The 26,754-nt window shown below is 40.0% G+C and overlaps 1 protein-coding gene across 1 annotated transcript in view; it reads left to right on the top strand.

Moving 5' to 3' along the window:
- Positions 1 to 6,972: 6,972 nt before the first annotated feature.
- The window catches only part of CPEB4 (cytoplasmic polyadenylation element binding protein 4), a 43,601-nt gene continuing 23,819 nt past the window's right edge, over positions 6,973 to 26,754 (top strand). Inside the window, exons 1-2 of the mRNA XM_064458699.1 lie at positions 6,973 to 8,454; positions 18,436 to 18,517. Of these exons, the coding sequence (XP_064314769.1) occupies positions 7,333 to 8,454; positions 18,436 to 18,517 (1,204 nt within the window). The 5' untranslated portion in view covers positions 6,973 to 7,332. The remainder of the gene's footprint in view (positions 8,455 to 18,435; positions 18,518 to 26,754) is intronic.

Below are 26,754 nucleotides of genomic sequence, written 5' to 3'. Positions count from 1 at the left end.
GGTTATATCAATATATAGTACTTTCATCCACTCGCAGAAAAATGACGAAGCCAGCTTAGCTAAATGAAGCCATTAGCATGTATAATGTGTTTTTACACAGTAGTTAAATGGTTTACCATGTTTATAAAATCATATTTTGATATTGCAATGACCGAGCTGAGATATGATCTAGCAAACAGCAGTTGCAGCTGCATCAGCACAAAAATGGATTTTCTCTGTGGCCTAGAGAGCATTTTCTGCAGTCTTTGAAAATTGCTCTGAAATAAAAAAATATCCTCGATGTGTAGGCTAATATTAGCTACTGACAGCTTGCCTGGAGTTTTTAGCTTAGCCTTCCTGGAGCAATTGTTTAGGATAAAATGTTGATGCAGCTTTTCAGGTCTGTTGGTTGCCTTTACTACCAGTGAACATGAACAAGTCCTGTGTCTTACATGATACATTAGACCTAAAGTAATGTGGAGGAACACCCAAGTGACTAATAATCTCATAAATGATGCCTTTGACTTTCAGTACAGCCCACTGCACCCCTCCTGAAGTCCTTATGATGCAAGTATAGCGTTAATTTTTACTTCTAATTTGATTTACTATATTGTGTTAATATGCTGTAGACTGTTGTATGGACAAGACACAATAACCATTATTAACATAAAACTGGAGATCTGGACATCCTGATAAGGCTTTTGACATTCAAGAACACATTAGGCTTTGTTACAGTTTTTGATACGTAAGACCCAGTTGATAATTTTGGTCCTAGAAAGGAGAATTTTATCCTTTCTCTGCTTTTTTTTTTTTCTTTTTAAGACTGACTTTAAATGTACGGCAGTGAGACCTGAACTCTCAGTTTCCCCACCAACAGTGTTAAATAGGTGCATCAGTCTGATGTTTCTGTACTTGGCAATGTGTGCAGTGTTAACCTTTGAAGTTCGTGTGTTGAGTCACCGAGGGTTCACCTTTCTTTCCAGATGACACCATGACAGCTGCAACCAGAAGATGCATGAGAGATGACAGTCCTTTGATTTAAAAAAAAAAGGGTTGCTGGCAAGGCGTTTTCCATAAGGAGTTCCTTCTAAGCTCTGTAAGTCATTTCACTCCTTAGCTCAATAGGACCTTGATTTGATAACACTCAGGGTATATCACAAACCGCACATCTGCTCTCCTGGGGTCTCCTAGGATGAGTGGTGTAACTGAGCTGGAGAGGCTTCTACTTGGGGACTCCTTTTTTTCAGGTTTAGTTTATCTGTAAACTAATTCTAGTAAATTTGTTGTTAATCGTTCCACATCTTATGGGCCATATGACCTTACCAAGGCTATGTGGTCCACCTGACAAAATTGTTCTGTTCTGCCCTGAAGATCTTCCCCTTTGCTGTTTCATTGGGTGTGTAACACTGAAAGGTTGAATGGGTGCTACACCAGACCCAAGCAAACCACAGATCTCAAGGTTGTTTCTGACTAAAACTGAGCAAACATATTTCTCTACACCAGTTCAACCATCTTCAATTTTTCCTGTGACCTGAGCCACAGACAAGCACTTACTGGGTGACATGTTGTGGTAAGACTGTCAGAATAAAAGCAGGCTACGAAATCTAATCCTCAGAGGAGAGCAATATGTTCCCACTTGTGATTTAGTCTCACAGTGAAGAGGTTGTCAAGGAGTTTGCAATCCTGGAGATTGATTCTGGGGGGAGCCTGCTTGGTGCACAGTGCCACTGGTAGTCATCAGCTAAAGCTGCTTAATGATGTCAGCTGGAGTGGCCAGGGGAATCCTCTCCTGTAAGGTAGCCAGAAGAGTTAAATTGCTTCCAGAAATGAAACCATTAGGTGCTGATAGTGATTAGTGTAAGGTACCATAATGACTAAAAGTACTTCAAGTGTAATTCAGTCTGAAATCCTTTTCAGGTGAAAGGTGTTAGATATATCATGACTAAGCTGCAGGTGGATGTGGCAGCAAATCTGGGCACTGAATCTCATTGCTGTATGTGAGTAAATGCTACTGAGAAAACTCACCCCCTTCCTTCCCATTGAAAATTTATTGTTGAAGTAAAGGGAAATTTAGGATTAAATTTCTAAATTAGTTAGATTCACATTTAGATGCCCGAGGGTTAGGTTTTTTTTTTAAATTATTATTTCAATCTTATGTTTCAAGTTTCATCCAAAAGTTAGGTCATGGTATAAACTACAGGAAAATCAGTGTGTCACTTGCTACATGATAAAGGGTTAATTTGACTGTGCAAAGATTTGAGCTTATGGCTTGAGTGATTTAAAAAATCCTCCTTATACCATTAGTTGAATGTTGAATTAGAGCAATAATAAAGTTTTTAGGAATGCTTGTCACTATTTTAATGTGTCTGTAATGAAAAGAAACAACAACATCTTCATCACTCCATGGAAATTAGCTTGGTTTTGCAGTGTTAGACAGCTGGGAAAGGCAGATTCTCTCCTGTAAAAGAAGGTGGCAATTGAAATTCTATTGCTATCAAAAGTAACTAATTTTAATTTTTTTAAAATTTTTAAGCTAATCATGTACTTGTTTTGGTGATTAGTTTCTGCAAAACTTATGTGACAGTTAAAAAAAAAAAATCCCCTTGGTTTTCATGCATTCCAAATAAAGTTCAGACATGTTATTTGAGACTCTCTTTACGTCATCCAGTCATCAAAGTGGCAACTTCTTCTTAGGTTGTTAAATGCACTTACTTATAGACACTGCTAACTTACTTTAGTGATTTATTCTTCTTTGCAACTAAATGTAGTGACTGAAATCTCTGTATATTGCTCAGGCATTTTTCCTCAAAGAGGCTGAATAAAATGACACAAATCCTGCTAGGCAGCTGATGCCATCAAAATGTCAGCTGTTAAGAAACCTCCCATGGTTTCGGCAAACCATGTTTGTCAAGCAAGTGATTAAAGTCAGATTTTGGAAGCTCTGCGCATATCACTCTAGTTGATCTGCATCTACCCTAATGCACTGCAAGGGTGTGCCTGAAATTAAATTAAGGCCTTCTACTCAGTCTTTCCCAAACTATTCATGTAATAGCAATCTACTGCTGGAGCCAGGTTCATAGCTTCTTGACAGAAGTTCTTGTTAACCCTGAATCTGAATCTGATGATGATAATAACAACAGTATGACTAGAAAAATACAGAGGAAAATAATACTTAATATCAGATGGGCTCACATAGGATGCAAAAATTAAACAAAAGATGAAATTATAACTGAGTAATTACACGTTCACAAACAATGATATTTTCACCATATGTAAACAAGTCTATCTTCTCACATGGAAACAAGGTATATATGATTGTAATGGAAAAACTTTACTTAATAAAATTGTTGAGAAATACTGGGTTTGGTAAAAATATCTGTATCATCCAAATTTACAGTTAGGGACTGAGTAGGTTGGAAAGAGTCTTGGAGGAAGTAGTAGTGGACGCTCCACTGCTAAATGAAGATTACTCAGGAAATGTTTCTGCATGTGTCCTTTTCCACTTGATTTTTCTACTGGTGTATCTACATGAGCTATTTTAATTTCACTGTTTTTTGTAATTTAATTTTGTACTGTATTTTATTTGCATATTTTAATTTGTAGATGTCAGAAAGGGTACCCATCCCAGAAACACACTATTTTGCAAAACTGACCTGTACCAGACAAAAGTTTTGATGCTTGCTCTTGGACAATCCACATTGCTGTGCAAGAATAAATTTTAAAGCACATGTCAGTTTTGGACCCATGGTTGTGCTGTACATGGTATATACCAAAAACAAATCAGATGTGCAATGACTGGTGTTAGCCATCTGGCAACCACAGTAGAATTAAAACTCAGTAGAATTAAAACTGGAATTTCACTTTGTATGCCTGTCAGGTGGGGACAACCAAGCCTGTTGCTTTTATACAGATTTGCTATGTGAGATGAAGTAATAATCACTAAATTTTTAATAAATGAGCTATATAAAACACACACTGAATTAATATTTTACGTTGTACAACTTGCTGTAATATGCATTCACTTTCAATCCAGAACTTCCTGAAGTATACTAGAACCTAGGGCCTTTGTATTGGTTACTGAGACACAATTTCTCACTGGGGCAATCCCGTCCTGAGAAGCCATGCGCTTCAGCCAGTTTTACACCAGGCCGAGATGAAGGTACGGTGGTCCAGGAGGCGCTACATGAGCCACAGGAAAGTTCAAGATGTCAGAGTAATGCAACAAAGGTCCTCTCTTCCCACCACCACTCCAGCTCTGAGAGCTGCACTTCAGTGCAAATGCATCTCTGTAGTCCCCCTCCCCATAAACACCTCTATTTATAGTGCTTAAAATGTTGTAATGGCCTCATCCATCATCCTGAAAGAAGAGACTTGCTGGCTGGCACAGCTCAAACCTCCTGTCCCTTCACTGACAAATACAGCTGAGAATCAGAAAAATCCCCCTTCAGCCCATGCAATGGGTAGCAATTCCCCTCGCGCTGGATGGGGACGGACCTGACTGGCATGGTTGGACCTGCAGCAGAAAACAGCCCGGAATAATTCTGATTTACTGCCCATTTATTTGCTTATATCTGTTTGTATATTTCACGAATTCGTTTTTTGCCTTTTTAAAAACCAACATAACACTAGTTTTTCAGGAAAGATTTTAAAATACCTACATGAGCTGGAGTTTCAAATTACTTCCAAAATTGCAATCTCAGAAAATGTCTAAAGTTTTTCCCTATGGCCCTCTGTCATTGTAGCCAATTTCCATGTTTTAAGAGCTAAAAACCAAGCAGCAGTCAAATATTATGGTATTTTCTCCACACAAGTTGCCCTCTGAACATTTTATTGTGTTATTTTGCTTACTTTCCACTCCCAAGAGTGAGATGGCTCAAACATGGTGGCCCAGGCCAGGGCAGTTTAGGGAGGGGATGTTTCGCTGGAAGGGCCTCAACCCTTGGGTGCCAAAGGGTGTTACAAACTGCCTGTGTTCCTGGTAGGATTTTATTTTTAGATATTAGCCATGGTATTACAGCTGTGAATGACTGTTAACAGACACCGCCTTGGGATGTCCCCAACCAGCCCGGCCTGTCCTGGCCCGGCCCCGCCGCAGCCCTGCGCCGAGGCGACAACCTGCCCTGCACAAAGATGGCCGCTGGCGGCGGGAGTTGCGCTCCTCAGTCCAAGATGGTCGCCCGCCGGCATCCGTCTGACCTTTCGCCCTTACTTAGGATGGCTACCAAGCGACGTACCCAAAACAAAGGTGGCCGCCCCAGCCAGGGAGTTCCCTGCCCTTACCAAAAATGGCGCCGCGAAGCGGCGGCCGCCGGCGGCGGGGGGGCAAGGGCGGAGCCTCCGCCCGGGGAGCCGAGCCCGGGGGCGGGGCGGGGGCGCGCCCGCCGCCGAACCGGAAGTGCCGCGCTGCCTCCTCCAGCTGGTTGTCATTTCGTGCGGCAGCTCGGTCCTGAGGAGACTGGGCTCGGCAGCGGCCGGGCGGGGAGGAGGAGAAGAAGAAGGAGGGAGGCACCGGTTGCGGCACCGAGGCAGGAAGCGGCGGCCGCTGGGGGGGTGGGGGGAGGGGAAGGAGACAGGAAAAAAAAAAAAAAAAAAAAGAATAAAGAGGCAAAACAAGGCGGCGGCAGCAGCAGCGGAGGCTTCCCGCGGAGGACCCGTCGCGGCCAGGCTCGCCGGCTACCGAAGCACCTCCCGACTCTCTGGAGCCGGTGTCGCGGCAGCCTCCTCCCCCGCCCCCCGCCCCGCTCCTGTCGCTCCCGCCCGCGGAGCCTCCCCCCTCCTTCCACCTCCCGGCAGCAGCGTCCTCCGCGGCGACCCTCCCGGTGCCCGGCCGGTTTACATGAGGGGGAAGGAAGCCCTCCTGGAGCCGAGAAGACGCGCAGCAGGGGAAGGACTGCTCCGAGGAGCCGCCGCCGGACGCCGCGCCCCGGTTAGTCCGCCGGGCCCCCCCTCCGCTGCGCCCAGCGGCCGAGACCCTGCCCCGTAATCTCCGGGCGATTTGGGAGAACCGGTTAAACACCTTCCATGGGGGAGAGAGGAGCCCGGCCCCCCGCCGCCTGCACCTTCCCCTCCCTGCCGGAGGCTGCTCCTCTCCTGAGGTAAAAAATATCCCTGCTGCCTTCCCCGACACCAGGACTCTTGCGAGGGAGGGGGGACACCGCGGGGGCACCCCACAGAGAGCCGGGGCCTGGCGAGCCGAGCCTGCCTGCGCCGCCCGCCCCTGCCCCGCCGGACGCCGAGCCCCCGGGGAGGAAAAACACATACAGGCATATCCAGCGGCCTCTCGGCCGGGGCTCGCTCGTCTGCGGGAGCCCGCAGATCTCGGTGGAAGGAGAGCCCCGCACCAGAAACCACCTTCCCAGCAGCAGTGAGAGCAAGAAAAATCTCCTTCCCCTTCCTCCTGCACAACTCGCTGTCCCCTCCCTTCCATTTTCCCGAACGCTGAATGCTGATTTCTGAAATGAAAATATTCCTCTTCGGCCAGCCAGGACTCCTGTGAAGGACACGCAAATATTGGATCATAAATAAGAAGCGAGTCTGGCGAGCTCAGAAACCCAGCCCAAAAGGAGCAGCATCAAGAATCCACCCTTCTCCTGCACAACTCACTCCCCACCCAACACACACAGAATACTAATTTCCTGAGATAAGATCTTACCCCTTTAAACAACGACACACGCGCATACACACACACAGAGTGTATATTATTACTAAATATAATAGGTTAAACGCAGCAGCACGGGGAAAAAGCCTCTTCTGTAACTCACTGCCCCTTTCACTCTTCTGAATGCTGAGATCCTGAGGTAAATTTTTCCCTCACAGCAAAGACTCTTTTTGAACAGGACACAAATATATATTAGATTATAGAGATGTATTAAATTATTCCAGATTTAAATCTATTTTTTGCTGCCAAGGGGTTGGGGGACCAGACGTCATTGTATATTTTTTTTTCTTCCCTCTTAACTCATTTATGGGTGAGTCAAGGCTGCTGAGGAGGAAAAAAACAGGATAGTTAGAATCTCTTTATCCTTATTCCCCAGAAGCTTTTTCTCTCATTGCTGTGCATTTCCTTTAGAAAAAGGAAACCTCTTATTTTGTGAACCAAAGATTTATTTTTGCCTTCCTCCTGGCCAAAGGAAGGAAACGGACACAAATTGACACATTTAAATAGTTGAAGAGATCTACCTTTTGCAAAAAACAAACATCTTTATCCAAATCTGAAATAAATAGTGTGGAGGGAGAAACTGGAATATCTAGCTAAAAACAGGATACTTACTATTCCTGCCTCAGAAGAGGACGAGGTAAACACTAAACATCAACTTGTTCTTACAGGGAGGATTCAAACCCTAAATATAATCAATGGGGGATTACGGGTTTGGAGTGTTAGTGCAAAACAACACTGGAAATAAGTCAGCTTTTCCAGTCAGATTTCATCCACATCTGCAGCCTCCACACCATCATCAAAATGCAAGCCCCAGCCCTGCTGCTTTTATAAATAATAACACAGCTGCCAATGGCAGTAGTGCTGGGTCAGCTTGGCTCTTTCCTGCTCCAGCTGCCCATAATATTCAAGATGAGATTCTAGGGTCAGAAAAATCTAAAACTCAGCAACAGGAAAAGCAAGAGTCCCTAGAAAAACAGCAGCTTTCCCCTGGTCAAAGTCAGGAAGCAGGCATGCTCTCTGAACCTGAGAAAGCTAAAACTGAAGAAAATCAGGGTGATAATTCTTCAGAGAACGGCAATGGGAAGGAGAAAATAAGAATAGAATCGCCGGTGTTAACAGGATTTGATTATCAAGAGGCTTCGGGGCTAGGTACTTCCACGCAGCCCTTGACATCCACTGCATCTTCTCTGACTGGTTTTAGTAACTGGTCTGCAGCTATAGCTCCTTCTTCTTCTACAATAATCAATGAAGATGCAAGTTTTTTTCACCAGGGAGGGGTCCCTACTGCCTCAGCTAATAATGGTGCTCTGCTGTTTCAGAATTTTCCACATCATGTCAGCCCTGGCTTTGGTGGTAGCTTTTCCCCCCAAATTGGACCCCTCTCTCAACACCACCCTCATCACCCCCATTTTCAGCATCATCACAATCAGCATCAGCAACAGAGGAGGTCTCCTGCAAGTCCTCATCCACCTCCATTCACACATAGAAATGCTGCTTTTAATCAGTTGCCTCATTTGGCTAATAATCTTAACAAGCCACCTTCTCCATGGAGCAGCTACCAAAGTCCATCGCCTACACCATCTTCATGGAGCCCTGGTGGTGGTGGATATGGTGGGTGGGGTGGGTCCCAAGGCCGAGACCACCGCAGGGGACTGAATGGAGGGATAACCCCCCTGAACTCCATCTCGCCCTTAAAGAAGAATTTTGCAAGTAATCATATCCAGTTGCAGAAATACGCTAGACCCAGCTCAGCCTTTGCTCCAAAATCGTGGATGGAAGACAGTTTGAATAGAGCTGACAACATTTTTCCTTTTCAGGTGAGCGTGGTTTGTTATATCCATAAGAAAAATGACACACAAGTGCATTAAAATGCCCTAGAAAGGGTTGGGGGTTTGGACAGTACAGTCTGATTTTATGACTTCTGTGTTTGCAACTTACAAAAAATATGGCTAACTTTAAATGCCATAATGTGAAATATGCTCTGAGCTGTGAATCATGTTTGGTTTTTTTAATAGTGGTGGTCATTTAAATATCCATTGCCCACCGGACATCTATATTAGCCAGTTTCCTTCAGCTTAATACTTACATTCAGAAATAGCCGATGAACAAATTCACTTACAAGCATTAAGTATATCTGCAAAAAAAGAGTAAGGAAAAAAGTGGTGCCTAATGAAGTATGAAAGATCTGAGGCCTTCTGAAGTATTTGAGAATGTACCACATCTGAGGAAAAGTATTAAGTGATTGTATTTTGTTTTAGAGTATCATATGGACTTGTAGTGCAACATGATTTTTGTAGCATTTTTTGAAACTTAATATTTATGCAGTTTGCTTTCCTCAGTAATGGCAGCAAATTTTGGTTATAGGCCATTATATCATCACCAAAAATAGATCTGGACGAGTTTCAGTTGGTGGTCTCCTGTATCTTAGTATGGCCTCACCCTGCCAGGAGGCAGGTTGTCTGGCAGTTCGACCTCTCCTTCTAGGCCGACTTTTTATGAATTTGGAATGAGCTGTATAATACTGAACCTAATTTGCAGTAAAAATTTAAACAGAAATACTCTTCATCTGACCACTAGTTAAATCTAGCTTTTGTGTGTGCCTTTTGTAAACCACTTTATGGTGACTCCAAAAACCCAAGACTTCTTTGACATTTGGTGGGTTGTTTTTCAAGATCTTTGAATGAGGGCAAAAGTAGAAATTTCAAAATGATTGCAGTATTTCTAGGCATGCTGTAAGAACAAGGGTGACCTACTTTAAAATAATGCGAAAGATCTGCAGGTGAAGCCGTGCAATATGCCACCCTAAAGAAACAAATATATTTAATAATGACATTGTGGATTCAGACGTAGGAACAGCACAGTTCTTCGTAAACTGTTCAGCTTCTGTTTGGTTTGCTGGGCCTGCCTATACAGCCTTCTGACAACAGAGCAGCTGCTGGCACTAACTTTCCATTAGAGACGTTTTTTCTACTGCAGAGCTACTAGTTGGTTTAATACCAGGTAGAGCCCTTGTAAATTTAGAATGTATAGTAATAATTGATTTTAATGTCAGGATCTGTAATTAATATAATGAACCTGAGTCCAGCCTACCAAATTTATACACTGAAACCGTCAGAAAAAGGGACACAGCTGGAGTCGGTCTTTTTTCAGCCTCACTGCAGTGAGACTTGGCTCACAGTTTAATTCATTCTGTACCCTGACACATAGCTGATGCTCAGAGTGACAGAATGAGATCAAGTGTGTCCTTGCTGTTGTGTATAAGGCCCAAATATACAGGCGGTGATAGAAATGTGCTTGGTTTGGCATCAAGGAAATTTCAGGAAATTGGCAAAGTCAGCCTTGACTTCTGGGTTATGTTCCAAACATAGAACATTGTACATGTGTATTTTGGTCATGGTAAAGAGATAACTTTTGTGTAGCATGTTGGTATCTGTTTACGTAAACACTAAGATGAAGCTGCACATGTCAAGACCAAGTCTGACACTTCTTCATGCCAAGAAAAGGAAAGTGTTGGAGTGAAGTGCTTTCCAGTCTGTTACTATCACTTGTGAAGAAAAGGGCAGGGCAGCAAAACAGGACTTCAGCACTGCAGACCTAGAAAGATGCTGATTAATTTTGAAGCCATCTTGGGCAACTGCTTTTTATAACTTTTCTGTGTAAAATCTTTAGCTCCTTTGGTCTCTTAGTTATTTGTGTCTTGAAAGCATACTGGATTTTTGAATCACTGGAAACAAATGGTGTAAAATTTGGCCTTTGATATCTCTCTACTTTTTCTTGACTATGCTGATTGTATGCCTGACTCAAAGCAGAATTAAGGAGTTTTGCTTATTGTTTATTTGTGTTCATGCATATATATATATATATATGAAGTCCTTGATGATGCAATCATGTACTGGACAAGGCTATTTTGTTACTGGAATCTTCTTAGATTCCTATATCAGAGATAATTGAAAGCTGTCTTTACTGCAGCAACATAATGGAGTAATTTGATACAACTCTCCCTTTCATTTAATATTTATGTTTGCTGCTTAAATCATTAACAAGTATTGCCGCAATCTAGTGAAAATTAGTTTCTTTGGAAGGCAAGATGTGAAGGAGCAACTGCAAATATTTGGGGATCACTTTTTTCCCCTCAAAGGTTTTACCTGTTCCAAAGCTTGGTGAAACACAGAAGTCTCTGTTTTGATGAAAATTCTAGGGTAACCAAGTGTAAGTGCTTGTTTCCTCTTCAGAGAGGACAACATTGCATAACGTCCCCATAAGCCATTAATGATACATTAATAATACTCCAGGTGAGCTGGAGTATTTCTGCCCATGGCTCTTAGACACTTGTGATGAAGTGGGCATTCCAAATAGCGGAGATAAAAGGAAAATACTGTGGTGATCTGGTTGATTATCTTGCAATTTGATGATTGCTTCCTTGGTATTGAGAGCTGCATGCAAAACATGGTGCTTTTTGTTGTAAGTGTATTTCGTTTGGAATTCTGTCTCATAACATCTCAGAACTAGCATGTCTGTAGGAACCTCTTGCTGCAGAGATGGAACTGGAAGCAAGGTTGGAGAAGACCGTTACCAGATCTGTTAATGAAATTAAGTTTTGATGTTGTGCTTTAACCACTGGGCAGGCTTCGCCCTTCAAAGATATTTTGAAAAGAGAAAAGCCATTGTTCTTTGTGCGTTCATTTGAAAAGGAAATGGTCTCCAAGCGCAAAAATGGTTCCTGAATAAAAAAAGTTAAAATTGAGTCTTTTGGATACAACAGCCTTCCCTGAGAATTAATAAGTGAAAATGCTTTGCCTGTGACTATTGCATCTTAGAAAGTTACTGGTTTTTTAAAATAGTTCCTTCTGCTTCTCTCCCAGTGGCACTGACAAACTAAGTGCTCAGTAATTGTATTTTACTGTAGCATTACTCTCAAGATTGTTTTGGCTTTCCTTTTGCTGTGTACTTGCACTTCCTCATGAGAGTGGAACATCCTGCCTGTTATGCAATGCATAAATCTTGCTTTGATAGGCATTTCCAGGTTTCCAGAACTCATCTTCAACTACATGACGATGTTTTTATAAATTGGTCTTTGAAGGCAAAAGCAAGTTGAGCAATAGTGCTCAGCTTTCTGTAAAAATGCTTAAAAATAATTCGTGTTTCTTCCTGGAATCAGGCTTGAAAATAACTGCTCATTTGAAAGAATTTTGTACATGAGAGCAGTTCATTATATCCACTTGTTCAAAATGTTTTTTCCTTTCTTCTAGAGTGGCTAGTTTCCAGGTATATAACCTCTTCCAAATCCATTGAGGGTCTGTGCCAGAGAGACTTTCTCTTTCCTTAGGCAGATATGGAATGTTTGAGAAAACATACGTGATTACAGAATGTGTTTTAATTCTGAGCTATACATCATGATTTGTTTGCCCATAGAAATGGGTTGATTTAATAAATGCGTTATTCCAATTCCTTGTGAATTTGTTTTTTAAAAAAAATCTCTTGAATGCATTTGCCAGTCTTTCCTCTTGAAGGAATTTTGCAAGTAAATTTCTCTACCATGCCTCTTTATTGTAATATTTGTTCTTTGTTTTTGAAGAACCTGTTTGTAAATCATGATGGCTCGTTGCATAAAATAAGGCTAGTTGTTTTGCAGAATTTTATTTTTATTCCAGCAACAGCAATTATTCTGAGAAATTTCAAGCTATCATTTTAAAATAGAACAAATACTTGAATTTGGATTTTTAAATGTCTGTTCACCCATTTTTCTATAACTACATCAGCTGTGTAGTAATTAGTGTTTTGTATGCTCTTCCCCACAGCTACTGATCTGTGGAATTAGAAGCACTTTAATGTGGTATGACATGCACAAGTCAAGTACTGTGGAAGTTAACACTGTTCTTGTTTTATAAACTTACTACTGACGTTAATACTTCGGCTTCGGCCCTCCTGTGTGTTTTTGACCTCAGGGTTTCTTTTTAAAGAGAGCTTTTGTTAGAAGCTATTTGAATTATGTCTGTATTTTCCTAAGATTAAAAGGAGTACTCTTATTAAGCATTTTGCTTTGAAAATTGCATACTTAGCAGCCCAGCACAAAGATTGAGAACACAAGATATTGTGGAAAATAATTTCTAGAAGATACATAAAAAATTTAATATGTGGCTAAAATAGAATCAGACATGTAACTGGAAATTTTTATAAAGGTCTGTAATTTCTAACACTTAAAAAAAAAAGTTTGACTAAACCAAAAGTGTTCTCTCGCAGAAAAACTCCTATGTTATGCATCACATAACTTTTCCAGCTTTTTCTTATTGTTCCCTGGTGAAGCTATAAAAGGTGATCAGGGCAGCATACAGCAACATCCTTTCAGGAAAAACCTGTTTATTCAAAGCCTTTAATTCACTGGATACTGGACTGGGAGCTGGAATACAGCATTTGCAGCATGGTGGGAAGGAGGAGAAGCTTACCCAGAAGCATAATCAAGTCCAAATTTGCTTCACAATTAAAAGAGAAATGTGAAACTTGTGTTTAGTACCTGCAGTATTACCTCTCCCTACACACCTTCCTTTGCCTGAGACACAAGGCTTTTTAATTGTGGGAAATAAGTAGAAGGTTTCAGAAAGTTTCAAGCTTCCCATGCTATAATGAGAGTGGCAAATGTAGTTGTGAGTTTTCTAATTTTCACAAGTATTCTGGTTTGACAAGATTTAAATATATAAATAACTCCCAGTTTTACAACTACACCTATTCCATAAATATTGCTTAATCACCCTCAATAAATTGCTTAATGTAATGGCATACTTTGCATTATTATTGATGCCTCGGTCTTCAGCAATATCATACTTTATAAGATTAGGCACAGCCTTAGCTACCAGCAAGTGCTCGTACCTCGCCAGGCTGCCGGGCTTTACTTTATGTACCATTTGGGTTTGTAGCATGGGGAGGCCCATCGTGAGAAGCACTGAATAGAAACTCTTAGGTTCTGGAATCTTAATTGTTCAGGTGATGATAATGTTGTGGGTGCAGATTAAATATAATGAATCTGAACTTCAATAGTTAAGTTAGATGTACATTTTTCTGATGTGTAGGAGGAGTGTTTAGGTATGTGATTTTTAAGTGCAAACTATGATCTTCCTGTGCATGAGAATTTCATGTTTAGTTTCTTTTGCATAGGAGGATGTCCCAGTATATATCATACATGCTCAGTACCAAGTGACTTTCTTTTTGGAATGAAATGTCTTTGAACTTTGAAAAATAAAATTGGAATAGGAATTAGAATTTAGTGATTTCCTATTCACAAGTGGCTCCATTTTTACAAGACAAGAACATAAAATAATCTGTCTGGGTGCTAGTGGGGAAACCACTGTAGTCACAGAGGTGAAGTGGTTTGCCCATGCTGTATGAATGCAATTACAGAGTTGTGGCATGAAGTCCTGAGTTTTACTTCTACGCTTTAACAATGAGCTTGCATTATTATAAGCACTCTATATCCTTACAAATGATTTCTAGGAAGTAGGAGAATCAGAATAATTTTATTTTTATGCAGAGCTGGCCAGTGTATAGTTCAAAACTGTTGTATATGCTGTTGTAGAATATTTACAGTCTTGATAGCGCTCTCCTATCCAGATCTGCTAGCTGTCACCTCTTCTATATTATTGCGAAAACAATACTGCTTATTAAAAATTGTTTAACGAATGCCTTTTGAAAAGTTGGCTGACATTTAAAACATAGTCATGTATTAAGACTGCAGGTTGATTTCTTTCTTTTTGGTTGGCTTTTTCTTTTTTTGGTGGCCTTGTGTTCAACCTGGTGTCTTTCTGCCTCTGTTCTGTTTCCCAAGGATAAATGTGCGTGCCCTTTAAGCCCTCTGATAAAGCAAAATTTTAGATGCCCTGAACAAACTCGTGTAAAGCCAAGCTCTTGTGATCAACCTGGGTAAATAATATCAGGCTGTAGTTAACTTACTTCGTTACTGAAGTGTACATACTCTGCTTTATTCCAGGGTGGTCATTACCCCGCACCTTTTCTTTATAAATAAATAAAAAAGTATACAGTAAGCAATCCAGCTCCATGGAAAGCACTGTAACTTCGTGAATTGATCGATTAATAACACCACCATATTGCTTTGCTATTAATTCTCTCTACTTGAAGTCTCTTGAAGAAAACATCAGGTTTTTTTCCTAAGTACAGTGTGATGTACATGCTTTATAACTCACAACTAACGTGTATCTGAGATTAGCTCACATTTAATTACAGCTCATGATCAATATCTTGACTGGTACAGCTTTTTTGATGTTATGGAATTAAATGTATAGTAAAACATTTCTTCAGCAATATGGCCACTAGCACTAACCTGTCATCAGTCTTTTTTTTCGGTTAGGTATATAATACATATATATAGTTCAGATATAATAAGTGTTTCTGGTAAAATATGCTGACTATCTTGGAAGTTAAGCCTGGCAAAATTTGTGCTACTGTTTTCAAAGCAGTCTCAGAATAAAAGGCCTTTGAATTGTATAAAAATTCTAAAAACCTACTAATGGTGACTTCTCTAATAGTGTGGACCCTTTCAGTATCAGGGCAAGTAGTCAACTAAATTAATGGAGTTCTTTTATAATAAGCACTGTGCCAACCTCTGAACCAGTTGAGCATGGCATTTTGGCTGGTCTTTATTTAGGACATACATGACTGACATATTTTCATTAGATACATGTACACAGGTTTGCTTATATACCAAGTTCTTGAATTACTCTGATTTTCCAGAGACATGGACTGCTGCGCTAATTTCAGGAATATATCCAAAATCACTGTAACAGTAGTAGTTGTGGTTAACATGGTTTGCCTAATAAGGAGAGACATGGAAGAGCAAACTGTCTCAAAAAACCCAGGAACAAGACTGATCTTCCCAAGGGTGTTGCGGCTGGGGCAATTCAGCACCATGAATTGACAATGGTAGTTAGATATGCTGAAAGACAGGCAAGAAATAGGTAGTAGCATATCAACATTTTGAGGGCGCTCTAGCCTATGGCAGTCTTCTCTGTTGCTATGAGAAGTTACTGGAACCACTGGAGAGCATGAGTATTAATGTGGGGCATATTTTAGCCTTTTTATGTGATTGCAAATAGCTGCAGGTAGGAATTTTCTGTATTGATGCGCAAGGTCGTGTTTTAAAATGTTTGCAGTATGATTAGAACCTTACAGACCTTCCGCTACAAAAGTGACAGCTAGCTGGTTCCCTCAGAAGAGGAAAACTATAAATGCCTTACCACAAAAAGCTTCCATTGGAGAATGTGGTGTCCCTAACAGCTAACCAGTTCAATTCCATTTTTTTTCCCAAATGTTTAAACTGTCTGTTCACAATATTAAAAACTTAACCACTGCAGCAAAACCCTCTGTTTGCTACTGTAGCTCAACCCGACCCAACAAAGACATTTTAGAGGCAAGAGACTATCTTCAGGCTCATGTATTCCAGCACATACACAGCACAGTAAACTAGAAATTACTCAGCTTGGGTTTCTTCTTTTGTGTCTCTCAGACAACTGCAATGTTAAGTGCCACAAATTCAACAAAGACTTGGAACTACTGAAGTTCTGCACTTTGTGAAATAAGAATGTTGTAGCTGTTCATGGGTTGGACTTGAGGTTAATTCCACACAGAGAAACACAATACAGTATGAAAGCCAGAATGGAAGAAGGAGTAGCTACTGAGGGATGCCAGGTTTTCAGAAAATGCTCCCACCTGTGTTTTAGGCTATTTTTGTCATGTTGTGAGGACTTCTGAAAATGTAGAGATTATCTTCTAGCATCCATTTCTGAGTTACACAGCTGTTAGATCCTGATGGGTCCAGGGTGCAGACCCAAGGACTTGCTTAACCCTGCTGAGGTATTTTATTGTAATTAGAGTTTTAGTGTAACTAGTTCTGAACTAGCAATATATAAACCAAAAACTAAATGCTACTTGGAAAGGAAGAAACCAGTAGGAAATGCGTGAAAGTAAAACACAGAATTTAAGAATTTAAATGCTTCTGATAGATTCTGTAGGGTGCTTCAGTTACCTTGTAATATAAATGACCAAGGAAATAAATACTGTGGAGAGACAGGGCAGAGCTATGCTTTTTATAGCAAATTTGTTATTGGGCTAGGCTAACAAAATAAATGGTTCTGAACTCTGGTCTTTCTAATGCTATTTGAAATGCAGCACATCTGGATAGAAACACTTCACCTCTTCTGCATCAGTGATAGGCTGTTCTGAAGAGAGGAAAAAATCAGAAAATTTAATCGAAAAATAGTATTTTTAGTGGTCAGAATATGATTTGTGAACTTGGAAATGGATTGGGACTCTAGGAGCTAGTAGGTTCCTGCTCTTAAAATAGTATTAGGTGTTTAAAGTCCAAAATGACTGATCATTGTCTGATATATGAAGAATGGCTCTTGCAACACTGCAATCAATACTGCTTTAGTGCTTCATCACTGGAAGTAAAGGACATTGTAACTTGATACGCAATAGTCTGCGCAATACTGTCTTTTACTTCACCACTGGTTTTAAAAATTACGAAAGCTGGATCTGCATGCTTTGGAGAAATTTCAGCTTAACAGCTAGAGTTAGGGACAAAAAACATATATTCACTGCTGTAATAACAATAGTTGTAGAGAAGGAGTTCAGAGCAAATGTCTGTCTTGAATTCCTCACATTTTGCTTTCTTATTTGAACAGATACTTTCTATGCTTGATCTCAGTTCAGAGGTGAATCTTTTAGAACAGGAATGAAATAAAATCTTCAGGGCTGATGTTAGAGTTCTTGGACACAGAAAAATTAAATTCAAGGTGGATTAATATAATTGTATAAAATTCTATACTAGTGTTTCTACAAATGTCCAAACGTATAAATGCATAGATAACATGGCTAGATGAATAATTTTGGGAATGAGAGTTTTTTGCCTCCATTAGTGACCTTTTATGATACTGTGAAGATTTCAAAGTTTCTATATAATTTCAGTTATTCTGAATTTGCTAATTAAAATAATGCAGTGCCAGGATATTTTATGTTGTCTTACGCTACTGTAACTTCAGATTTATAAGATATGGAATTTATTGTTTTAGTTGGGAAAGTCTGAACCATGCATGTGTTAAATGATGGCTTTGGTTAATATGAAGGAGAAATATTTGGTAAGTATACTTCAAATGGCTTGAGATAATCAAACAGTAAGGTGAGACATGAGACATCTTGCCTCCCATTTGCTGAGTCCTCCTTCAGTTCTAGTAATGCTTGGAATACCAAACTTGTGAATTCAGGGAATTAAAAATCAGAGCTAAGTTTTCACCCAGCAAACCAGACTACTGGGAACACTACTGCTTGTGGGGAATACCTTATAGTTATGCTGAATTTGAACTGATTGCAAAATTAGCTTATTTCAGTTGTTGAGGAAGTAGTTTAGATGAAGGAAATTCTGTGTGTTTCTGGGATTTAGGTTTTCTTAAACTCGGGCTGAAATATGTATTTTTATGATTTCTCCTTGCAATTGTCTCCCCCAGTATATCCTCCTCTTAACCGTGAAATTATTTTTAACGAAGTTTAACTGTACAGCAAGGAATACAAACTAAATATTGAATTGGGCTTCTTAAATGATTGGTTATGATAAATATAGATCAGATTAATATTTAAGAATATTCCATTTTTAAATATTCCTATATCAGACTGACTTTAGTGCTGTATGTGGTTTTGCTTAATTCTGCTGTAGTAATGTAGAACAAAACTGAAAATTTTGTTTCAGATGGTCGTTTTTAACACTGTGTTGCCTAAACTGGCTTTCTATTTGCTTGCAGGATCGCACAAGGACTTTTGACATGCATTCTCTGGAGAACTCGCTAATTGACATAATGAGAGCTGAAAATGATTCACTGAAAGGTAAATTTAGAAAGAGACTATTTCCTGCAGTAAATAATTGGGAAGACATGCTTACTTAGAATACAAAACTTCAGCTTTGGTTAGGAAAAGTTAAGTCACATTGTGCACCTAATGCATGTCAGTCAGCTCGGGTAGGCCCCCTTTTTTTCAGTTGTCTCTAGCTGAAGCTATTGCAACACACGAGCACTTGAGTGTGTTTTGTCTTTATACAAAACAATGTGAAACACAAACATAAGCTGATCTTTTGTGTAAGTTGCCAGTGTTGTTTTTAATAGATACAATGTGTGCAGCCTGTAAAAATGATCAACTTTGGGAATCTTGTGCAGCTCAGTGAGATGTAACATTTTGCTTAACAGTGTTTTCCTGCTGAAGTCATAGTTCTTTCTGTCTTGGGGAAGAATGAGGTTTATCTATGCCATTTTGAGAAGAACACCGAATATTTAATTACAATTTTTTTAGTTCTTTACCTCTCTTTTTGTTGCTGCCTTGAATTGCAGAATTCTTTGTAGCATTGGGAAAGGAAAAGGGGGTTGAACTGACTTGCAGTTGGGATTTAACTTTTTTTTTTTGGCAAAGGTAATCTTTCTTTGAAAATACCTCAACTTACAAAGTATTCAAAACATTGTCTACATAATCTAAACCTGAACAGAAACTGCTTATGGTATGCAATTCAGAAGTCTAGTTTCTTACTCTTGTTCTGTATAATGAGTAATCTATTTCAGTTACTTGTATAAGTAAAAGTAGTCAAACGCTTACTTATGCTCATTATCTAAGCATTCAGTTTTGTTACCAGTCATGAGACCACTAAAAAAACAAGCCTGCATTTGTGGTTTCTGAAAGCAAATTTCTTTTGATATCACGGCTTGTGGTGTTAATGAAATCTGACTTGTTTTAACAGTGATTCTTGCTCAGAAGACCAAATTTTCATAAACTAGCAATAACTTGCATTTATTGCATTCACTGTGGTCTGAAATGCAGCTTGCATTACACGTCCCCGGTACTGTGCAGCAATTCGGGGTGATGAGAAACACCAAAAAATACACTTTCATATATTAATGACAAGGAGAGCTTGATCTAGGTGAAAGTAATGCCAAATGAATTAAACAACCAAAATACATTCCCCCCTTATGTGGTAGAGGCCAGGCTTTTATTAATGACAAGCAGTAATAGGTTTCATTTGTTTTATATGCTGCCTGGCAACATCCTATGCCCTCCGCGTTGTAGAGTGAACCAAGAATCAGGTGCCCTTCCTTGACTGCAGCACCTGGGATTTGCCCTGAGAACCTCTGTTCAACTCTCAGGCAGGTCCAACCCAGGTTTTACCTGCTGAAATCTGGCAAGATAACAACCCACGGCGACGTGGCTGTAGAACAAATAAGATTTCCCTTTAAATTTGAATTTAACAAAGTCAGGTTCATATGTATTCAGCAACTAAACAAGGGTATTTCTGTACAGTAGTATGATTTTTAGTTTAAATGCTTTGAAAAAATTATTTGCAGTTGAGGTGCTTACTGTGTTTTAAGAATGATGGAATAAGTGTGTCAGCAAAGAATACGTGTAGTTCTGATACACGTTAATTCCTGCTTGAGCTTGATTGTTAATCCCCTCTGCAGTCTCATCTGTGGTTTGTCTAAAGTTTTGTGTGCATGGTATCATACTGATTGGAACACAGTAATATCAATCAGGTCTTGTTCTGGGAATGATTTCCTAAGTTCTTTATAAATTGTCCTGCTTCATGGTTAATAGTTATAAAACTATAAAGAAAAAGCCTCTAAACTGAGATGAAAAATTTAAGTGATCCTACCTGAAATACTTTGTAGTGAAGTCTCATTTTACAAGGATTTCTTCAGCAAAAACATGGTTTTCTTATAGTGAAATATGCAGTACACTGAATTTGACTACTGCTTATCTGGCATAGCAGACTTAATACAGTAACTAATTTGCTGGAATATACTTAGGAATGGATCCTTATTCAAACGAGCATCTACCATGTTGTGGTAATGCTGCAGTGACAATCTGTAAGTAGGGCGGGATTGGTAAGCAGAAGGAATACCTTTAGTTAAACCAACTGATAACAGCTGGAAAAAAATTGTAACTTGCTGGTACAAAATGTATTTCAAGTCAAGTCTGAAGAAGGGCTTGTGTGATCACAAGCCTTCTGTGGTTTTTTTCTATCTGTATCAGTTGGTCTGTGAACAAATTCTGTCTCCTGTTTTCACTTTTCTTGCCTCACCTTTATTTAAACTGACTGAAAGGAATCTTTAGAAACCTTGGATCTAGAAATCTTAATATTTGACAAATTGTTGTTGTCAGTTCAAATCTTGCTTGAATTTCAAACACTTGCAGTTAAATAAGCAGATCCATAAAAAGTTTTTTGTTTTGCATTTTAAATGGGTTAATCAGTGATTACAGTGCTTTTAAACTAAAGTTGGATACTCTCAGAAAGGAAAAGCTTCTGGGTTTGAGACTTTAAAAATAGCCTGAGTAAGACACTAATAAAACATACAGTGGAGAGCAATCTCAGAATGGCATGGAAATAATTTAGATGATCTAATAGGTCTCACTGCTATCTTGTGAGTCTTTGGGAGGCTTTAATATTGACTCAACAAGAGTTCAGTATGTGATACTAACACCACCCCCTTTGATACAGTAATGGACTCCAAGAGAAAGAGGTACTATGTTAAAATATACCTTCAAAACAACTTAGAGAGTATGGATATGATAATAGATACCAGTCACAGATTGGAACCTGCTGTCTCTTGGAAATAATTTCTGTCTTTAAATGGTATGTTCAGAGCAGCAGGTTTTGGATCCTACAACAAAATTATAAGTAGGAATTCTTCAAATTCTAACAAAATCCATTCACAGTGAGTTCTTCTTGACTGAGGTGATTAGGCTGTGCTAGCCTTGGATTTGTTTAGGACAGTAACAATTATGTTATTGGGTTGTCTTGCTATATGAAGTAAATAGCCTTTCCTCTTGAAGTTCGAAGTCGAATCTTAAGTATCATTGATTCAGTACATTCAATATTACCTTTTAACGCTTTTGATAGGCGTTGTACCATTTTTTCCCCTCTTTTAAGGTATATTTTTATCCCTGCTGAAATCTTCTTCCTTTGCTGAGCAGCTGCCATTTCAATATGTTATTTTTATCCACACGAGTGTGCTGCATGCTGCATAGCCAATGACAGCCTGCAGAAACCTTTCCCGGGAGACTAATTGCATCTTCTTTACAATGTATTTGGCCTTCATGTGCTGAGCCTGGGATCCAGAGACTGATTTTTGAATCTGGGTCTTCCAGATGGCAATTTGAGCATTACTGTAATAGTAGTAGATTGACTAAATATTTCCTTGTTAAGTGACACTGAAATGTCTTTAAATACTTTATAACTGCAGGCTGTTTTATGACTGAAATATCCTATGGTTCAGTTCAGGATATAATGTTATTGCCTGGAAATTATGCAAGGTGAAAGGGATTAAAGAAGCAGGCTAGTACATCTGCTTCTAGTACTGCGAAGCACTCCTGTAAAATTTAGGTGTGAATAACTCAGTAGCCGCATGAATGCTATGAGTTTGAAATAGTCACTAAACATGCACAAAAGGGAAGGTTTTAGAAGTAGGGTAAGGTCAGGGTATACATACAGACACTGAGAGAGAGGAGTCAAACAGCAGCTCTAAATTTTAGAGATAAGAAAGCCAGAATGGTGAGAACTGGCACCATTAAGGATTTCTCAGAGCAAGTGGATATACCTAACTGTATTTTTAAAGCAATCATCAGCCCCTTAGCATTGATCTGAAAAACTATTTCAGATGTGAAGAAAGTAGGTAGAACTTAGAAAGTGTTCTTTGATGAAAGGGATCAAAATCATTCTGAGAGCATTTTATGAATATTGGATAAGAAACTGAACTAGTTGTTTCTTTTCTAGCTGTATGGATTATGCAACATATTCGTAGTAATTGAATAGAACAGGCCATTTGGTTTCCTGTATGATCCAGAAAATTAATGAGAATCTGGTGAGAGTCAGGCCCAATTTTTGCCAAGGGCTAAATAGCAAAAGTTACAATTCTTTCTGGGGAAGTGGTCCTTTGTACATGCACTGGACAAAATCTGAGCTATTTTAAAATAATAGATTTTGAGGTTTTTCTTAAATTTTAAACCCATCTTTGTTTTCATAGCATTGAGTAATGCTTGAAGTTGGTGGCTAGGATTGACATTTCTTCCCTACTCTTGTTCTGTGCGAGGAGGTATGTGACGTAGTTACTGAGCTCTGAAAGGCAAAGGCCTCTGCTAAATGTGTACGTCTGCACTGATGCAGCAGTCCATCTTCACGCCTCCGCTGCCTCTTGTACGGGAGCGAGCTCTCAGGGGAACCGTGGTGGTCGTACCTCAGACTTCCAAGAGCAGAACTGGCGATTGATCTCATTTGTGTGCCTTGTCTCAGAGCAATCTGATCTAAGGATTACTTGTTTGCAACTTTTAATGTATCCAATTTAGGACAAAATGCACAAAACTTTTGCTTCTACTGCCCCAGGCTGTAGACAATTCTTTGCAGACGGCAAACTGTAACTGTCTTTGGAAACTGTCAATGCATTACTGTGTTGAATGTTTCCTACCCAGGATCTTCTTGAATTTTATCTCCTATGCAGTAACTAGGAAAGGCTAATGGGGTTTGCAGACTTGAGTGCATATTAATTAAGAGGAAAACCAATTGTTTTATTATCTCAAAATATTGCTGAACTGGGTCTAATAGCAATAAACTACAAGCCATGCTGATGGAGCTGTGATGGGGGAAGCATAGTCCCTGTGAATTTTATTTGATATCAGCAGCTCCCATCCCTGTTGCAGTCCCCTAGTTTCAGCAGGGATACAGGGGAAGTGTTGTAGCGGCTAGTAACAAGTAAAGGCATGCTCTCTTTCCAAATGCAGCTCATATTCAAAATTTTGGGACAATATTTAGTATTGTAATTTTTTTGTCTTTTGGTATGCTTTTCTTCCCAGTTCTTTTCTATGCAATCAAAGTGTTTGTTGATTTATCCCTGCCTTTCCAATATTTGGGGTTTACCAGAGCCTTTATTTAGAAACAGCCAACAATCTAGTAAGAAAACGAAATCCCCCGGGGCAACAGGAACGAACAGAAATCTTCCAGTAATAAATACTGAGATCAAACCATAGATTGGAATCTAACCTTACATAGAAGTAATCACAACCATACATAATGTATGATGTTACAGTCATTGGCCATTATCTAATAAACTTGCAGCTTTCTCATTTAAATTGACGTTCGGTTTTGTGGCTCAAACTACGTGCTTCTTTGGGAGAGACGTTAAATTCGATGAGGCTTAGAAAGGCGAAACTTGATTTGAAACAAAAAAATCATGCCTCAGACTTGCAAAAAGTAAGAGGACCAGAACACAGATGCTGTGCACCGAGCAAGTCAAATAAAGCCCCGGCTCACCACGCTTCCCTGGGAGGCGGCGGGCCGTACCGGCGGGTCCCTGCGCGCTGCCCGCCCGCCGCCGGCGGCCCCCCGCCACTACCAAATGCCGCCCGGTGGAGGTGAGCGCCTTTCCATTCCAGTCAGGGGCGAAGAGAAATTGTTTTGAAAGCGGCCGCCCACCGAAAGACGGATTAAAACACTATAGTTTAAAAACCAGCCCCTTCTGCACGCCCGACCTCTGGTTTGGGGGGGCCCCTCAGAAAGGAGGGGATGTAGGAACCCCCCTGCCGCGTCGCCCCTGTGGACTCTCCCGAGCGCCGTCGCTGCGCCCCGCGGCGTCCCCCGGCCCGGGCCCGCCGCCCTGGCCCCCGGAGATCCCACGCCGCGAGGTATCGTTGCTCTGCTGGCGGGGTTGCTCGCGTTAGGGCTGTCCTCAGCGGTGGGCGACCGCAGGCGTTGCTTCGTCATTGTAGCCGAACCTTTTGCCTGTGCTGGACTTTGGGGCTGCTGCAAGTTGACGAGACTTGTGTTGTACTTAGGGGGAGAGAGAGGAAAATACCGCGGACTTTCACCCTTACTGGCAGGTTCCAGTAACTTTGGAGTGTTCTCTCCTTTGAGCTCTGATTTAAAGGTCGTGGTTTGTGTTGTGCTTCCTGAAGGCATGCTGAAGCCTGCGTGCTCTGCTGAATTTGTGTAATACCACTATTAAACAACAATGGAGACTTTTAATATGGCTGTGTTCTTAAAGTCACAGGCAGGCGCCCTCTTTTTTTTTTTTTTTTTGTCCCCTCCATAATTCAGGCTTCTGATTCCTCACCTACAAAACCCACAGGCCCATCAGCAGCGCGAGTGTACTGGGTGTGAATTATTTCTGTAGCAAGAGAAAGAACATGGGTGTTTCCATGATATTTTTGACGGTTAAAGTCTTGAAACTAGATCGATTTCTAAGTTATCAAGTGATTGCCTGGTTTTGTGGCACCGTACGCCGTAAGAAAATGAGGTGATTTAAAAAAAAAGAAGGGTTTTAATTTATAGCAGTCTGGAATTGGCAGCGTTCAGGTGGATGTAAATGAAATGAGAATTTGCCCCTTCTTCGGAAGAGGTATGTGGACTGGAACATAGGTTGCCCTGAGGCAGAGTGTGATTTAGGTTAAGACTTTTGAGATTTTTTTACCTGATTATTCCTTGGCTTTGCCACCTTAATTTTTTGTTATCAACTGTGAAAAGCCAAGACACATTTATACTATCTCAGAAAACATTGTGCATTACCTAATAAATAATTTAAACCATTTGTATGCATGTACACTGATTTAAAAAATAAAGCAGTAGTTAAGTTACTGCTACTTGGTTTACTATTTGCTGCAAATTATTTTATTACAGAGAAAAGTGCAAAAATCCCAGGACAGGGATGCAACATTTAAGACAGTATAATACACATTTTTGCAGTCATCTGGAATAATTTGGGAAACTGTAGCACAATCCAAATTATGTAGTGAAATGTAGCAATTCAGTATTTGTTTCCAATGATGGAAAACATCAGTTGGAAGAGGTGAGTTACTGTTGACATTAAATTAATTCCCTTGTATTTATTGATATTCTTAATTTTAAGTGTGTGGGAAGTAGTTTGTAGGTTATGGTGCTCCTCAGTTTGGGGAATTTTTCAAAATTTTGACATTTATTTGTCTTCGGAAGTGCATTGAGAACTTGAGTTTGACTTAAATATACATGATGTTAAATATTATACTGGAAGAAAATAAGGTAAGGAAACAGATACTGGTGGTTACCTCTACTGGTACTACTTTCACACAAGAATTACTGAGTAGTTTAAACTTTGTGATAATACCTGTGTTTTTATAGGAATACAGATCTTGATAATGCAGATGTCAAACAACTAGATGTTTATACTTCACTGCTGCAGGATTTTGAGGTATTCATCTGAGGAAGAACAACACCTTGATTTATGCTATCTGTCTAAAATGGAGCCATTGAGAAATAAGCTAGAGGGTATTAATGTAACTACCCTTTGAGGCCAGGAAATTCCTTCCCCTGCCACCACAAAGCAGTACAAATATCCCAGCGTTTTCTGATCCTGGTCTAGCTTTGAAATCAGTGTTAGGATTCCTGTTAACTTCATGGGAGTATGAGACCTACGTTTTTTTTGTCCAGTCTTGAAACATTTCTCATGGGCCCCTTGCCATGCCATCCCATCTCCAGAGTCTGTATGGAAAATTGAATGCCTTTCATACTCCTTGAACAAGATATTGCCTAGGAATGTGTGTGCTGCAAGCGATGTGGCAGTTAGAGATTTTTAAAACACAACAAAACATTGAAATACTCCTAAAAAATGTAATGTCTAAATCAGTGATTTGATCTTGAAAAGTGTTACAGCCAACAAAATTGTGCTGAATTCCATGACAGCAGCCTTGCTAATCTGATTAAAACCTTTCTAAGGTTTTCTTGCTTGCTTTCTTGTATTTTTGTCTGTGTTAAATTCAATTTTTTTAAAAGTGTGTTTAATCTTCTGCCTTGTTCAGTTTCACTGTCCAGCAAATGTTTGGTTTTGGTTTTTTTCCCTTTTTTATTTTCTGAGTTCTTCTTTGATAATCTGTGACCATTCTGAATCATGTTCAAAGCAGCCATTAATTTGGAGCTGTACTCCATGAGTAGTGTCAGTTCCTTGTTTTAGAAGACCGAGAGCTTGCCCACCTCCCTTCCCAAACTGCTGAAACTACCTGTCTTTCATCTTTTTGCTCACTTTGTTCACTTTTTTCCTTGATGTTGAATTGTCTTTTGTTAGCCA

The sequence above is a fragment of the Phalacrocorax carbo genome, chromosome 8 (genome assembly GCF_963921805.1).
Source record: "Phalacrocorax carbo chromosome 8, bPhaCar2.1, whole genome shotgun sequence".
In the NCBI taxonomy this organism is placed as follows: Eukaryota; Metazoa; Chordata; class Aves; order Suliformes; family Phalacrocoracidae; genus Phalacrocorax; species Phalacrocorax carbo.
Note: the sequence above shows the minus strand (reverse complement) of the source record. Positions and strands in the feature narration are given on the sequence as shown.